The sequence below is a fragment of the Piliocolobus tephrosceles genome, chromosome 4 (assembly GCF_002776525.5).
Source record: "Piliocolobus tephrosceles isolate RC106 chromosome 4, ASM277652v3, whole genome shotgun sequence".
Lineage (NCBI taxonomy): Eukaryota > Metazoa > Chordata > Mammalia > Primates > Cercopithecidae > Piliocolobus > Piliocolobus tephrosceles.
The window spans coordinates 133,448,815-133,466,333 of record NC_045437.1 but is presented as its reverse complement, the minus strand read 5'-3'; the positions used below and the strand labels follow the sequence as shown (position 1 = coordinate 133,466,333).

Sequence of the window (17,519 nt, the reverse complement as noted above, 5' to 3'; positions counted from 1 at the left end):
CCCAATTTGGTGATGATCCATTCAACAAATTTTTCTTAAATGTCTTTTTTATGTGTCAGGCACTGTGATGGTTGCGGAGTATATCATGGTAAACAAAACCACACATTGTCCTTACCCCTTGTGCTACAGATTTTAACTGCTGGATAGATTAAACCAGGAACTATAAAGATTAAACTGTAATCCTTACCATAATTTTGAGTCTACAGTTTTTCGAGCCATATAGCAAAGGCTGTATGTATTTTTTACATATGCTTCCTCGTTTAGTGAATTTTGAAAGGATGTGGTTATGGCCTTTGACATCAGAGGAGAAGCTCAACTATGTTGGCTGAATGTTGATAGAAAGATAACGTTGAAGGCAAGTTGCCCTTGAGCAGCTCTCTGAAGATCAACTGCCTCCACATTGCATTCTTTGCCCCAAAACTCTTTCCTTTGGTTGTGCTGAGAGGTGATGCCCAAGGTGCATCACGTTTCAAGAACTGGATCATGAACAACTTTATCCTCCTGGAAGAACAGCTTATCAAGAAATCCCAACAAAAGAGAAGAACTTCTCCCTCAAACTTTAAAGTCCGCTTCTTTGTGTTAACCAAAGCCAGCCTGGCATACTTTGAGGATCGTCATGGGGTATGTGAGCAGTTTCATCTGTCTTTCTTTGCATAGTATTTTATGTTTGGACTGGGCTAATGCAAACATATATATATAGCATACAATAGAATACAGGAAACACAAACATGCTTGTTGTAACAACATAAAAAGTACAGTAAAAGTAATCAGAGGAGAATGCAGAGAGAAGTCAGGAGGTGAAATGGTGTGCAAGGCGATTTCAGTTCTAAAAACTGGAGATTTAATATTCATCAGCTTTTTCCCTGTGCAAGATTATTTTTGATTTTTAAATTATTAATAACATTTTAGGTAGCAAGTATTATGATTCGTTAAAACTTGAACATTCTATGAAACATACCAAATTTAATGAAACATACTAAATTTAATGAAACATACTAAATTTAATGAAACTTAGATTAATACAACATTAGTATTCGATGGGATGATCTACCCCAGCTTGCTTATTTTTTAGTGGAAGAAACTGGTGTTTAGAATGGTTAAATTTGGGGTTCCGTGTTAACGTTTTCATGAATAAACTCTGTCTCAATACTCATCACTTGCCCGATCTTGGAATAAGATTCCCCAGGCATTTAATTGTCTAAAAGTTGTAAGGCACAATGGCAAGCCTCTTCATCTCTTGGTAGACTTCCTAGGACACCAGGTTTATTAAGAACAAAGTTTCTGCAGTGCAGACCAGCGGTTCTTACCCAGAAGAGTATGGCTGCTTAGCTAGGTCAGTCTGTCTCTGTATCTCAAAATAGTCTCACGCTTCTTTAACATCAGTAATAACAAAAGCAACAGGAATAATCCTAATAATGTAGTTTGGTAGAAAAAGTATTGGACAAAGGGTCAGGGGACCAAACTACTTCTCAGTAGGTGATCCAATCTGGACAAATGTCTACCCCCTATTTCAGGTTCTTTCTTTATCAAAGGAAAAAACTGGAAATAACAACCTTCAAGGTCACTTTCTTCTTTAAAACTTCTTTGCTTTATGCAGTGGCTCTTGTTTAGCCCTATGCTGCAGTTTTTCAAAGCATGTTTGATTCCTTACTGTATGGTTATATTATTTTTACATCATTAGTGGAGTAGGACAAGGATTATCACTTATATTTTACTGAAGGGAAAATAATATTAGGTGCCTGATGGTCACTTAGAAACAAAAGTGCTCTGATTCTTTGTGGAGTCTGACTTAGTAGGTGGAGGCATGAGTTTGGGATTCTTTGGCCTGCCAGGCTTTAAAGCATTTCATGAGATGGAGCTCCAAAGGAGGTCAGGCTGGGTACAGAATCTATGGATGCCTCACTTTTTAAAGTTGCAGGTGTTGCACGTTTTGGGTAATTAAAAAAAAAAAAAAAAAAAGTTGCAGGCAAAATAGTGCTGCCTCTTTAAAAGTGAAAAGAATTGCTTGTCTTGTTATCAGACTCTTACTAATAACAATTTACCAGTCAATCAGAAAACACATGGAATCATGTGCGAGGCCTCTGCCAGGTAGCCAGGAGCCCAGTTTGTGAACTTGGGGGATTTATCATGTAGAGCTAAGAAATCACATGGCATTACTCAATGCTTTTTTGTGAATGGAACATTTAAAGTTTTGTTTCTGTCAATATTTTTTTCAAAGCCCATTTCACAGTTTTCACCAGTTTGTTTTCCTGATTCAACATAGTATCATCTTATTTAGTTAGTACTAATAATTCCTTAGCCCAATTGCTATTTGTGAACTATTTGTGAATTCAGCTCAATATTATTTGCAAATAATCACAAAACCAGATGGCCTTAATTCAGAATTTTATTGGTCATAATTTGCAAGTAGACAAGGTTGTAAAATCACCCTACTTCTTTATCTGAGCATTATGAAAAATTCCAAGACAATTACTTCATTCTGGGGAGCCCTAGGCTGTAGTTTCTAATACTTCCATGTAAGATACAGAGAATACATGTCCAAACCTCAAATTTCTTATTTTCTAATGTCTTTTTTACACTTATAAATAACATTTTTAAAGTATTTCTTTAATTATTTAATTATTACAGAAATTGATTAATCAGAAATTTATCCAAGGTCACTGAAAAAGGTAATATATGTGAGTTATTATTGTTCATGTCTTATGTATACTATATCATTTAGGGCCACCAATTTGTACACAAGAGTGCATTAATATTACTCATAAGTAGATAACATTACACCTGTGGGAAGAACATTTTCGTTTTGAAATTAAAGCCTTCACTTTCAATCTGTAAAATGGATGTGATAATAGTACCCATTTCATAGGAAGATGGCAAACACTCAGAGGTATAATGTCTTCAGGCTGAACTTTTTGAAATTATTTGGTAGGTCAAATATCAGGTATTAGAAGTCTCAAACAATTCAACTTAATATATTAGGTACTTAGCATAGGCCCTGCCATCTGGTAAGCATCTAGTAAAAATTAACCATTGTTTGTATCCCTTTCACATCTCTACAGAAGCTAGCAGGGTGTCATAACAATTCATTTTCAAATTATGGGAGATATTTAAGGATTCTCCAAAGTCAAGCTAAGATCAGGGTCCTGGATTCCTTCTATTCTGTGGCTAAATACAAGTTTGTGGGGTAGATATACATGCATCATGAGCTGTTTGGCCAGTTATTGCCCCTCTTAGGGTGTCAGAGCTTGTTTTTCTCTTTTCTCATTTGTAAAATTATGATTCCCGCAATTCTCATATTCTATGATTTTATAACACCATATGAAAAATAACCCTTCTACATACTCAAGAACATATTCTGTAGTTCTATAAATCTAGTATGTTTATTCTAACCTTAAAAATCATGCCTATTGTCATTATAATACTAATTGATTGAGGCTTTTACTTTAACATGGATTTAGTTCTGGTGTTAGATGCCTGTTTTCCCTATTGAGATGTGCAAGTGTTTTCAGAGGGGCCAAGAAGCGCCTTCATCTTGCTGGAGCAGTGAGCCAGAAAGAAGCATAGATTTGGCAGGTGGTGCCTTGCAGACAGACGTGATTTCAGAGGCTCTCCTGTGCCTGTCAGTTTTTTTCCAAGTAGTCCCTGATGCCGGAAATTCTATGACAGAGGGCAATGAGAGATAAGGGCACATGGATGTGCTGGTAAATGCTTAGGAATCCGAGTATGGGGCTTGTTGGGGAGCCTTGATTCATAGTGTTTGCCAATTCCTTTGGTGTAAATACTCCCATCATGGCCCATTTTAAACTACCAATGTGAAGTCTGCTGGTTCACAGATTCCTGAAAATTTAACAATCAGCTACCTCAGGCCAGTACAAGCCAAGTCCAGCACATCATTGGCAAGCCTAAGAACACATGATCCTTGAAGAGGTAGCCACCAACTAAGCAGCATACTTAGTTGCACATGACTGATATCAGATCCTTTTCAGTGGTAAAAAGAAAGTGAAGAGCCTCAGGCGCTTTGAGTAAGCACAGGATGGAAGAGGCAGCCTAGATGGGAATAAAGCATCATAGATTGGTGTGGCTCCTGTGGCCACTTTCTAGATGTGGGATCTCAGACCAGACATTTGACCTCTTTATGCCTGTGTCCTATTTGTAAAGTAAGGACCTCAACACTCAACACTACCTACTTCAAGTGATGTTGAGTATTTCATGAGAAAAGTATGTTTTAAGCTTCTTACCAATTGCTACATGGTAAGGTGATTATCACTCACAATTTTGCCCAAGCACCACCTTGATCTTCTGAAATCCCCTCTGGAGAACTGGAAAGATTCTCCTGTTTTGATGACTCTTTCCACCTTAGGAATCAAGTGTGCTGTGCTCCTTATGATGTGGGAGTCATTATCATTTACATGGAACCAGAGAAACAGTTATGATCACCATTCCAGCCAGCATCTGGGTGAGGGTCTCCACTCTTCATGGCCTCTTCCCTTTAGCCTGCAGTCTGATCTAACAACAGAACCATCTCCTGCTTGCAGCAAGCATCCTTTCTAAATTAAAGATGGTAGGTGGGGAGATGGTCACCTTTCCTTGCTTTTGAAAACATTACTGCATAGTGGTCAAAAACACTGCTTCTGGCATTAGACAGATCTGGGTCAAAGACTAGGTCACATATGATCTGCGTGATTTTGTGTAAATTACATAATGCTGTGTAATCTTCTAAAAAACTATTTACTTTTTTTTTTTTTTTTTTTTGAGACAGAGTCTGGCTCTGTCACCCTGGCTGGAGTGCAGTGGTGCCACCTCAGTTCACTGCAACTTCTGCCTCCCAGGTTCAAGTGATTCTTCTGCCTCAGCCTCCTGAGTAGCTGGGACTACAGGTACGCACCACCACGTTCGGCTAACTTTCGTATTTTTTTTAGTAGAGATGGGGTTTCACCATATTGGCCAGGCTGGTCTCAAACTCCTGACCTCATGATCCGCCTGTTTCAGCCTCCCAAAATGCTGGGATTACAGATGTGAGCCATTGCGCCCGGCCTATGTTTTTAAAATAACTAAGCAAGGCCAGACGCAGAGACTCACACCTGTAATCCCAACACGTTGGGAGGCCAAGGTGGGTGGATCACTTGAGCCCAGGAATTTGAGATCAGCCTGGGCAACACGGTGAGACTCCATCTCTACAAAAAAAAAAAAAAAATAGCCAGATGTGGTGTGGTGCATGCATGCCTGTAGTCCTAGTTACTCAGGACGGTGAGGTGGGAGGATCCCTTGAGCCCAGGAGGTTGAGGCTGCCATGAGCTGTGATCATGCCACTGTAATCCAGCCTGGGCAACAGGCTGAGACCTAGTCTCAAAAATAAAATAAAATAATTAAACATTCCTTCATGATCTTATTTCCTTTTAAGAAGATGGAAGTCACCTTTTTTACAAGGTATGCAATACCTTCTTGCTCTAAAGTCCTCAGTGGAAAGGACAGTCCTGAAAATTGGTACCCTGTGCCAAATGGGTCTTCTGCAATGAAATATTTTAGGACCTCTACATTTTCCACATATACCCCAGGACAAATCTTTGTCTTCATCCACTTTAAGAAGCCCTGCTATGTGTCTTAAAAAAAAAAGAGAGAGAGAGAGGCCAGGCGCGATGGCCCACGCCTGTAATCCCAGCACTTTGGGAGGCTGAGGAGGTTGGATCACCTGAGGGCAGGAGTTTGAGAACAGCCTGGCTAATATGGTGAAACCCCGTTTCTACTAAAAACACAAAAAAATTAGTCAGGCGTGATGGCAGGTGCCTGGAATCCCAGCTACTCGGGAGGCTGAGGTAGGAGAATTGCTTGAACCTGGGAGGCAGAGGTTGCAGAGTGCCGAGATCGTGCGATTGCACTCCAGCCTGAGCAACAAGAGCAAAACCCTGTCTCAAAAAAATAAATAAAAATAAAAATAAAGAGAGATAGAGAGGGAGCCCTGGCAAGTTTTGCCTCCTAAAGTTCCCCTAGAATCTCCCCAGATTCCCACAGCCACCTCCCTAGTGGAAGCTATCAGAATCTCTCTCCTGGGACTGCTACCACCTCTCATGGTCTCCCTGCACCCGCTTCACCCCTGCCTGCCACTTCATCCTCCACATGGCAGCCAGCACCAGCTTTTCACATGTGACTGTAGTCAAGTCCTGAAGACATTCATCAGAAGTTGACATGTCCCTCCAGCGGCTCTCCCCATTGCGCTAAGGATGGACACTACCAGAATCTCCCACATGGTCTCATCTGTCTCAGCTCTTGTCTCACTTTCATCTCTGGGATCCAACCACCCCGGGTTTTCTTCAATGTTAAAGCCTCCATTTTAAGTGTCACTTACTTGGAAAAGCCTTCCTTGATGTCCCTAGACTAAGTCATGTCCTCCTGTCCTGTTCTACCATAGCACCAGGTGTCCTTTCTTCACAGCACATGCTGAAGTTGTAACTACTCATCTTTTAATGTAACGATGTATTAATGTCATTTCCCCACCTCACCCTCCATTGGACTATCCGCTTTATGAGAGCAGGCACCCAAGTTGATAAAAATGGCCTCACCAGTGTCTACAAGAGTGTCTGGCACACACTATTCACTCATGCATCATTTGTGGAAGGAATAAAAGGAGAAAGGGAGAAAAGAAAGGAGGGAGTAAGGACATAAGGTATAGATTCAGCTGGAGAGGTTAGAGACACAAATGAACTTCAAATAGAAAAGATTCAATGCCCAAATAATAGAGACCAAGGCAAGTGACATAGGACTTCAAAAGGGAGATTACTGGGTATAGGAACATGTCACAAAGATTCCCTGGAGGCAGTAGTGTATGGCCTATCCTTGAACAAGGAAGAGGAAGATTCAGGTATTCAGGTGGATGGAATTTTAAGTGCTGGGTCAGAGAGGCACATGTAGGAACCAGCAGGAGGGCCAGGTCCCAGCCTTCAGCTCTTTTTAGGAGAATTAATCAACTCTTTTCTCCTTTTTCCTCTGCCCTGTCTTACCCTTCCTTCCTTGCCTTTTACAGCTAAACCCTCTGTAGATGATATTCTTTTTGTTTTTCTTTGACCCAGAGGCTTGCTCTGTCTCCCAGGCTGGGGTGCAGTGGTGTGATCATAGCTCACTGTAGCCTCAACTTCCCAGGCTCAAGTGATCCTTCTGCCTCAACCTCCTGAGTAGCTGGGACTAGAAGCATGCACCATCATGCTCAGCTATTTAAAAAAATTTTAGAGATAGGGTCTCACTATATTGCCCAGGCGGGCCTCAAACTCCTGGGCTCAAGCAATCCTCCTGCCTCAGCCTCCCAAAGTGCTGGGATTATAGGCATGAGCCACCATGCCTGGACATGTAGATAATATTCTTAAAACTACCCAGGTATTTTTGCTTGAGACATCGAGAAGTCATGGGCCCTCTTCTCTTCATTTCCATGTCATTCAGTTGCCTTCCAGCTGGGCTCCTGCTGACATTTGAAGCTCTTTATTGTCTATTATCCACACAACACCTAGAATGAACCTTAAAATTTTAAATCAGATACTACTTTCTACCTTAAAGCCCTCCATGGCTATTTAGGGTATTTAAATAAATTCTCAACTGTGACTTACAAGACCCTTCATCCTGTGGTCCCAGCCTGCCTTCTTTATTTTGCTTCACACCATACTCCCTGTATGTGCTTCTGTCACATCTGCCTTCTTCCTGAACCATAAGCACTCAAAGCTCAAGGTCCATGCAGGGCCTTTGTACAGGGCCAGGACTAGGGTGAGACAAGTGAGACACACACATAAAATGGCACTTATTCTCAGGATGCAGGATCTTTGCATTAGCTGTTCCCACTGTTTCAAACACCCCAGATTTTTGCACGAGTGTTTGTTTGTTTGCTTGTTTGTTTGAAACGTGGTCTTGCTCTGTCACCCAGGCTAGAATGCAGTGGCAGAATCTTGGGTCACTGCAACCTCTGCCTTTCAGACTCAACCGATCCTCCCAACTAGCTGGGACTACAGGAGTGCATCACCATGTCTGGCTAATTCTGTTTGTTGATTTATTTCCCACCTCTTCCAAAGCACACAGATACTTTAGTATCTGCACTTATTTGTTAGGTTTATGGATCTGCTTCACTGTTTAATTTCTGTCTGTCCATCTACTGTCCATCTACTGTCCATCTTATGTCTGTCCATCTACTTTTCCATGAAAGCAGAGATCTTGACTGTCTTCTTCATCACAGTATCACCATCATCTAAAACAGTTCTGGGCACTGGTTAGTAGTAATAGGTGGTCAGTAAATATCTGGGGAATGAATGAAGGTCACATAACTCATGTTGCATTCAGAAAAGCATCTGGAAGCGAAAAATGTGGGTCTTGTCTAGTCACACAAAGACAAGGAAGGGCCAAAACAAAGTACTTTGCAATTGAGACATGCACAGTTTCCATCTGTTTTAATGGAGTGTTGTCATGAACTGATCTTTACCTGTGTAATGTGAGGTTCATGTTTTATGGAGATAACTATTATATTGACAGCTTCTTTTCTCGAAATAAAATTAGATTTGATTCCTACTGTTCAGGGACTGGTGCACCCATTCATCAGTTTCTGCAGTAAAAATAGGCCACAGAGAAGTACTATAAACATGAGAGTTTAGTTTCTAACTCAGTCTGAAAGAAAGCAGAACAGCTCAGTTTCAGGCCAGGCACAGTGGCTTACGCCTGTAATCTTAGCACTTTGGGAGGCCAAGGCAGGCAGATTGCCTGAGCTCCGGAGTTCGAGACCAGCCCAGCCAACATGGCAAAACCCCATCTCTACTAAAAGTACAAAAAATTAGCCAGATGTGGTGACACATATCTGTAATTTGGCTACTCGGTAGGCCAAAGTAGAAGGATTGCTTGAACCCAGGAGGTGGAGGTTAAAGTGGGCCGAGATCGCACCACTGCACTCCAGCCTGGGTGATAGAGCAAGAAGCTGTCTCAAAAAAAAAAAAAAAGAAAGAAAGAAAAGAAAGAAAGAAGAGCTCAGTTTCTTGAACTACAAGCTCCATGTAAAACAAGATATGTAAATATCAAACTTGGAAATCGTGTCTACAAAAAACTATAGTAAAGCTCTTCTCAAATGTTCATGAACCAAATAGTAAATCCTCATTCCACCCTCATTTTCTTAACCAACTGATAATACGTTCCTCCATTCATCAGTGAATTATGAGACCTACTGGAAAAAGTAGACAGTCCAGGAAATAATTTTCATCCAGAGGTCAGTTTGGGTTTGGCTTCATGGCACTCAGAGGCCTCACTAAAAGTGATCCTGAGGAGAAAACAGGTCTGTAACGCCTTCCCATGCACATAAAAGTCCCCTTTTGGATCAACGGTCTGTTCAGTTCCTTAAATTCAGTAACAGTTTTCTGTATTTTAATAGAATAAGAGCTAGATACAGGTTCTTATGTCTTATGTTGCCGTATAATGCCTATTAACCTAAAGGTATTTATAAGCAGGCTTCTCATTATATTTTTCCTTTTTTGATATTTAAAAACTCACAGAAATTATAACTGTTCATTATAAAAATTCAACTATAGGGCTTTTTATCCCCAAACTTCATATATTGTGCCTCATTTTTATTATTATTATTGGTTTTGGGGTTTTTGTTTGTTTGTCTGTTTTTTATTGACTCTGTATCAAGGAAATGTTTCTGTTTTGGTACACTTAGATTTAGTCATTTGTTCAGCAAACGTTTTGCAAATAGCTGCTCTGTGCCAGGCACTGTGCTAGATGTGAGGAACACAGTGGTAAGTAATGGAGGCAGGTGTCTTACGTTGGTGCACAAGTAATTGAGGTTTTAATTGAGGTCAATTACTTGTGCACCAACCTAATAGCTTGCATTCAAGGAGATGGGACAGACAGCAAGCAAGTGTATAACTGCATAGGGCAGATAGAGAATATGGTAGGTTCTATGGCAAGACCAGGCAGCCACTGGGGCTGAACTGGGAGGAAGGGTGGTCAGAGAAGGAATTTATAGCTAAACTGAAATTTGAGGAAAGAACTAGTTAAATAAAGAAATGGGAAAGAGCGTTCCGGGCAGGGGAAACTGCAAGAACAAAGACCCTGAGGTAGGAAAAGGCTTGGCTTGTATGAGGAACAGAGATTTGAACACGCAGAGTTCAAGAGAGGGACACAAGATGAGGGGCAGAAGCCAAACTCTGCAGGCCCTTGTGGATCATGGCAAGGAGTTTAGATTTTATTCCAACCCCAATGAAAAGTTTCCAGGGTTGAAGCAGTGGGGGTGATTCCATCCATCTAGAAGTGAGCTGACAGCTTTGGGGTCAGCAGATTGTACAATGGCCAAGAATAGAAGCCAGCCAGGAAGCCAGGTAGAGTCTACTGCAGTGGTCTCCTGGGCCATTGTGTAGTGTCCCATCCTATGAATTGTTCTTCAGTTGTCTTACGTTTTAACTTTCTTGTGGCATCCTTCTTCCTGGGGGTACTTTGTACAGAATCATCTCACTCCATGTTTTGATGGGAAAGTGCCTGGTATATAACCTGGGTCAGGATCAACACTGAGCTCAGATAAACTGTAGCAGCAAAGACTGAAACCAAATTAGAATTGAGTTAAATCAGCTTTGATTGATCTCAAGACAGAAGACAGAGTAAGGAATCTTCCGATCCTCATATTGTCAAAAAAAATTAATGAACCAAGTACTTTCAGAATGTTCTCTATAATCTGGTCTGAAGACATCACTTTACTATCTGTGTCAGCACTGGTTTTTTCTCTTGTGCAGACACATCTTTTGCAGAGTTATAATCATAATGCATGACAATTTTATATTCTACTTTTCCATTTATTCTTTTATATAAATGTATTTCCATAATCTACATTGCCTCCAAAGTAATTGTTTTTCATATATATGATTTTTTAATGGTTGAGTCAGTTCATTGCAAGAACATGCTTATCTATTTTACATACGTGGAGGAATAGATGAACTTATCTGTTAGCTATGGTTCAACATTCAGATTGTTTCCAGGTATAATGAAAACACCAAAAAAAAAAAAAATAGTAAACATAATATAGGGCTGTCTCATTTTAAGAATCAGCTTCTTAGGATAGAGTGCCCCAAATAGGATAATTGTGTCACAGGATAAGAAGATGTTCTGGTCTTGATCATTTGTTGCTACATCATCTTCCAAAGAGATTGAAGAAGCAGTGCATGGGCCACAAAAAGCGGCACCATATTTGTTACCAGAACCATTAGAGAAGATTATGTTTCTAAAAAGGAACTAATAGAAACAAAAGAATCACACTGTTGTGATTTTCAAGTACCCTATTTTGAATGTTGTAGTGAGAGAGAGTGGGGAGAATATGTAATCTTTTACACATAGGTGAGATGATATGATTTAAAGTCAGTGTCACATGTATGTAGACGAACCCACCACCTGCATAGCTGGATTTAAGCGGTGCCAGAGGGTCTCCTACTCTGCAAAAGCTGAATCCCCCAACTGACTGTCACAGAGTAGGAGTGGTCTGAAAGGCTCCCATGAATGAGTTCTTTGGGTTAGGTTCATGAAACACCTTATCAAGGAGCAAATGAAATACAAGAAGGTGTCACAGGAGCCACTTTTGGCTGTTCCATAGAAGTTAGTTTTAATTTTAGACAGGGCCTATGACACTGAAATTCTCAGGCTGTAATTCCAGAAAAGTGGGATGAGGTGAGCAAGGAATAACAGAGCAACCTAATAGAAAAGAGATTTGGACCCGAGTCACCTGGCTAATTCTTTACTCTCTCTGGGATTTAGCTTTCTTGTCCATAAAATTAAAGGATTCAGCTGGATCAGTGCTTTATCAAACTTTAAAAAGCATTTTAATATAAAATTATACAAGTCATCACTATCCCCACATATAAAACAGACAGAAGTGGAAGTTCTCTGCTTGAAGCAGGGCAGGGCAACTGCCCAGGACCCTGTGTCCCTTGGCCTGTCCCTGACTTTCAGGGATCAACAAGGTATCTTCCAACTCTGTGACCTGTCTCCCCAGGGTGTAAATTGAATAGTAGAAATGAAAAGACAAGAACCGATTTAGAAAGTCACCTTGAAGCCTCATTGTCCTCATCTCTAACATTATAAAGTTGGACTGAATGATTTCTAAAGACTCTTCCAGTTCAAAACTGTGGAAACTTGGCTCACATTTGTAATACCAACAGTTTGGGAGACCAGAGTGAGAGGATCGCTTGAGGGCAGGAGTTTGAGACTAGCCTGGGTAACATAGTGAGATCCCATCTCCACAAAAACAAAAAATAAAAAAATTAGCTGGGCATGGTGGTGCACACCTATAGTCCCGCTATTTGGGAAGCTGGGGTGAGAGGATTACTTAAGCCCTGGAGTTCAAGGTTGTAGTGAACTATGATTGCACCACTGCACGCCAGCCTGGGCTACAGAGTGACACCCTATCTCTATTTTTTTTTAAGTAGAAATTGGGTATCTCTGCCAATGATATCAGGAATTCACAAAAAGTGATGGAGATTAGCCAAACATGGAAAGCTTTCCAGGAAGTAACACCTTTAAGGTGATTAATAACTGTGTGGCTCATGAGAAAGCATGTTGTCAAAATACAAGCATGACCCCAAGAATGCCCCCTGAAAATCAAGTCGGACATTTCATGTGTAACCAATATAAAATCTGAAATAATAACAGCCAATATTTAATGAGTTCTTGTTGTGTTTCAGAGCATCAGGGCTAAGTGTTTTATATGTCTTATATCATAAATATTCACAATAACCACATTCATTATGTTATCCTATTGTTATCCCCATGTAATTTTTGAGAAGGCTGAGGTTTAAAGAAGCTAAGTATCTTTATTTAGGTTGCACATATAGGACAAATATTGAAAGTTGGATTAAATGTTCTTCAATGGACATTTTCAGATCTAAGCTTGTTTGGGTCTAATAAGTCTTATAATAGAAGCTGAAAAGACAGAGTTGGGGCAAGGATTTTTTGGTGAGTTTCTAACACAGTCCAATAGAGGTGTTGAGTCAAGACCAGCAGGCTTGCTCCAGGTTGCCCAGCAGACTTACCCGAAAGACAGCACAAACATCATCAACAGCAATAATTTAAAAAAAAAAAAAAAAAAAAAAAAAAAACAGTAGTTAGCATTACTACAAGAAGAGGACTAAACACTTTGTTAAGTATTTTCTCATTTCCTCCTTACAATTCTTTGAACAAGATAAAAGTAAAATTTTGTTTTGGTGAGGAAGCAATGGAGCTATGAGGACAGTAAGTAATTTTCCCAAGGAAGCAAAGTGAAAAGTGTAAAGGCAACAGCATGCCTTAGGATGTAAGGATTCCCTACACTTTGCTCCTACTACACATTAGTGAGACCTTTCCTGATATCTTTGTGGTTACCTAAGTAGAATTACGTTTTGCGAGAAGGTAATTCTACTTACCTTCATGATTGCAAGCATCTCAGCTAGCTTCTCACTATGAGTTTGTGAATTCGCCAGTCTTTGGTGATTTTGCAGAGTGTATTTCCATTCACCTGTACTCTATGGGCTGACAAACATGAGTTCCTGGGCTTGTAAACCTGAGAATCTGACAAACATGAGTTCCTGGGGTGGCCTCTGATAAGGAAAGAGGCTGTATCAACCTCAGCACTATCTAGTTTTCCATATTAACAACTAATAACAGCATCGACCACTTACTGAGCCTTTTCTGGGAATAACATTCTGGGAATGCTATATCCAAATACAAGGAGTACCAGGAGGAAACTATTAGCCCAGTGAAGTGACCCAGAAAGGGAGATTGAGAGTGCTAACACCAAACCTCACCCTTTTCCACAATCCGTGCTGAGGCCACTTCCATGACAATGATCCAATGTGGTGTTTTCCAAAGTGGGGTACTACCAGGAGCACACAAGATGGCACATGGACAAATCTGGTTTTTAACATGTCTTTAATAGTTATGTATCTACTACAATTTATATTCGAAATAAGTGTTTTAAAATTTATGGTGGTGATTTACAGTTTCCTCCTAGAATAAATTTGTTTTATGTGGAAAAAATAAGTCAATTGAAAGAATACTATTAAGCAGACAATACTATTTGAGGGAAGTAGGGTATGGTAGAAATTGCCAGGCTAGGTTGCAAACCGAAGCCTGGGAGCACTGAATCCTTGGGATAGCAGTGTGAATCATGATTCATTATAATTTGCTTTTAAGTAGTTTCAAGAGTGAAATGTAATAACCTCCACTGGACATTTGGAGATACAGAGGTGATGCGCAGAGTCTAGGGCACTTGAAGATATTGGGCTGGTGCAAAAGTAATTGTGGTTTTTGCCGTTAATAGATATAAGCACAGAGGAGCAGGGAAGATGGTCAAAAGAGATCTCAGGCCCCCACGTTCTGCCAGAGCACAGCAAGCAAATGAGCCTCCTGCCACAAACTGAACCCAAATTTCTCTGAATCCAAGAAAAGGCTGTTCTAATTCCAAACAAGCTCATTGTAAACCTCAGTAACATGAAGTTAGTGTTGTTCACATTGCTTTCCAACTATGTTTCAGATTGATATAACTGGTTCCTAATGCATAATTAACTGCTGTTGGAATGAATCCTTGTCCCCTTGCCTCTGTGCCTGCTGGACTTCATATCTGTGTATTAATAGTCACTTTTGTTTGGCAATCTTGTGAAAAATGTAGACTGATTTTTAATTCTTAAAGAGATAATACATTCACATAATTTTATTTTTATTTTAATTTTTTTAGATATGGGGTTTTGCCATGTGGCACATTCCAATAATTTTTTTTAAAAAGTTGCAAAATGTTATGCAGTAACAAATCTCCCATCCTTGTCCCAAGTCACATTGCTGTCCTACATCACAGCAACCATGATAGTTAATTTCTTATAAATTCTTCCAACAATACTTTATACAAATACTTGTAATACAAATAAACATTCTTCTTTCCTTCCTTTTTGAATAGTAGTAACATACTCTGCACACACTTCTTAACCTTTCTTTTAGTTGGTTAACAATATATCCTGGAGATTAATCCACATGGATACACAAAGATATTCTTCATTCTGTTTATGGTTGCATAATACTTCATTGCATGCATGAAAAATTTCTTTTAGTGATGGTTGGTCTGTTTCCAGTTTTTTGTTATTATGCACAATGAGAAATGAATAGCCTTGTAGATGTGTCATTTTCCATAAATATGTTTATAACAGTGATTCTCAACCAAAGGTGATGTTGCCTACCAGGGGACATTTGACAAAGCCTGGGGAAATTTTTGGTTGTTATAAGTGGGGAGGAGGGTGCAACCAACATCTAATGGGTAGAAGCTGAGGGTGCTGCTAAATATCCTACAATTCACAGAACAGACTCACAACAAAGAATTATTCAGCCCAAAATGTCAATAACGCTGAGGTCGAGAAGCTCCAGTCTGTAGAAAACATTTCTAGAAGTGGAATTGCTGAGTCAAAGGATATTTGCATCTGTTATTTTGTCGACTACGAGCAAATTACTCTCTACAGAAGTTGTACCAATGAACATTCCCCAGGGCCACATGTGAGAAGCCTGTTTTCTCAAAACCTCACCAACATCATTATCTTATGTTTTGATCTTTGCTTATCTGATAGCGGTTTAAAAAATAGTACCTAAGTATAATTTATTTGCATTTCTGTTGTTATAGTGACATTAAGCATCTTTCCATATGCTTAAATATTTATATTCCTTTTGCTCACTTTCCTATAAGTTTATTCGTATTTTATTTAATTTATAGGAGCTCTTTATCTACCAGCTAAACACTTTGAGCAGACTAGTTTTAACCTATATTTTCATTGTAAAGAGATTTTTATCCAGCTACCAATTTTTCTGGAAATCTTATTCCAAATCATTTCCATTAAGAGTTTTGTCATAAGGTTCACAATAACATTTTCTGCTGCACACTTGGTTTTATTTGCTGTTCTTTCAATCAATTAACAAATATTAATTGAACATCACCTCAATGCAAGGAGCTATTTCCTGAAATGCGATGAAGTTGTTATGCACTTATGTATTTTGGCTACTGGTCCTTCAGCACTTAAAAAGAAGACACAAAAAATATGGTCTTTCAAAATCATTAAACATTTCATATTTCTTATCCTGGGAGGAAGGTCTTCGAAGGAACATTCACAGCTCAGAGATGCTGAGAGAACAATACAGAGGATGCCTTGAGAATCTACTTTATGCTTGGAAAATATCACTTAGTTCCTGCTCTTAATTTCCACATAAATCCATTTCTCTCTGCTCCCTTTTGTAAGAAAATCTAAACACACATGTTTTCATCATGCTAGGATCATGTTACCTTCATCTAGTAAGAATGGGGCTTGGACATTATTCCTGAGTTATCATTTCACTTATAAGATAAATATACCCATATAAAAGCACACTGAATTACTTTATTAGAATCTATGAAGAAAATGGCTATCCCTCAAGAAGAACATGAGAGATACTGTCATGAACTTGAGCCCCCATGGATATAGATGAGCAGGTGGCAGGTGCTCTCTAGCTGCTGCTCACTGCTAATGGGGTTATGTGGTTAAAAGGGCATGCATCATCTTGCTTACCCAGCATTTGATGCATACCCCTTATTCCTCTGCCATAATCATCTAAGTTGACACTGTGATGTTTTTAAAACTTCCAACAGTAATAAAACATTATTTTCATTTCCCTGCTTTTCCTCCTGCTTCACACTCTGGTAAAAACTTCAAATATCATAAGAATTTATAAGTTTGTGAAATTCTGCCACAGTGGAACCCACCACAAAGAACCAGTGTTAGTAGCTTGGAATGCTTTTCTTCTTGTATTATTTCTTTGGATATTGCATATACTAATATATAATCTCTTCTTCCAAAAATGGGATGATGCTCCATCTGTTGCTTTAAATCTACTCTTTAACATTTGGTGTATACTTTTGTCCCTCTGTATAGACAAACTTTATTATCTGTTAATGGTTACAGAGTAGTCACAGAATGGATGAACCATAACTAATTTAACCATTTGTCTATTGATGGAATTTAAGTTTCTCCAGTTTATTTTAGTGTAATAAATACAAATGTTTCCATAGAATAAATCTGATCAGAGAAATGTGTTTATTCATTTTAGTTAACTGTTTTTAACATAATAAAATAAATACATGTTCATGGCAAAAAGTGGGTGGATTGCTTGAGACCAGGAGTTCAAGGCCAGTCTAGGCAACAGAGGAAGACCCTACCTCTTAAGAAAAAAAAAAGAAAGAAAGGAAGCTTTCTTCCCATTCCCTACTCCCAACCCCCAGGACCACCCACACAGGTGTCTGCTTTTAATAGTTTCTTATGAGAAAATACATTTTAATAGGTGATCCTAAATTGCCCTCTGAAAACTGTGTGTGAGTATAATTCTTTTTCTTTTCTTTTCTTTCCTTCTTTGTTCCTTTCCTTCTTTCTTTTTGAAAATTCTCACTTTTTTCATTTGGGTGGCCAGGGTGTTACTATTTAAAAATGGCAGAATTTAAAGGAAGTGAAATTGTTTTCCTCATAGCACATCCAGCCACATGG

The 17,519-nt window shown here is 39.3% G+C and overlaps 1 protein-coding gene across 1 annotated transcript in view; it reads left to right on the top strand.

Annotated features, from left to right (window-relative positions):
• Positions 1–351: 351 nt before the first annotated feature.
• The window catches only part of ITK (IL2 inducible T cell kinase), a 74,022-nt gene continuing 56,854 nt past the window's right edge, over positions 352–17,519 (top strand). The window contains exon 1 of the mRNA XM_023218791.2: positions 352–621. Within this exon, the coding sequence (XP_023074559.1) occupies positions 484–621 (138 nt within the window). The 5' untranslated portion in view covers positions 352–483. The remainder of the gene's footprint in view (positions 622–17,519) is intronic.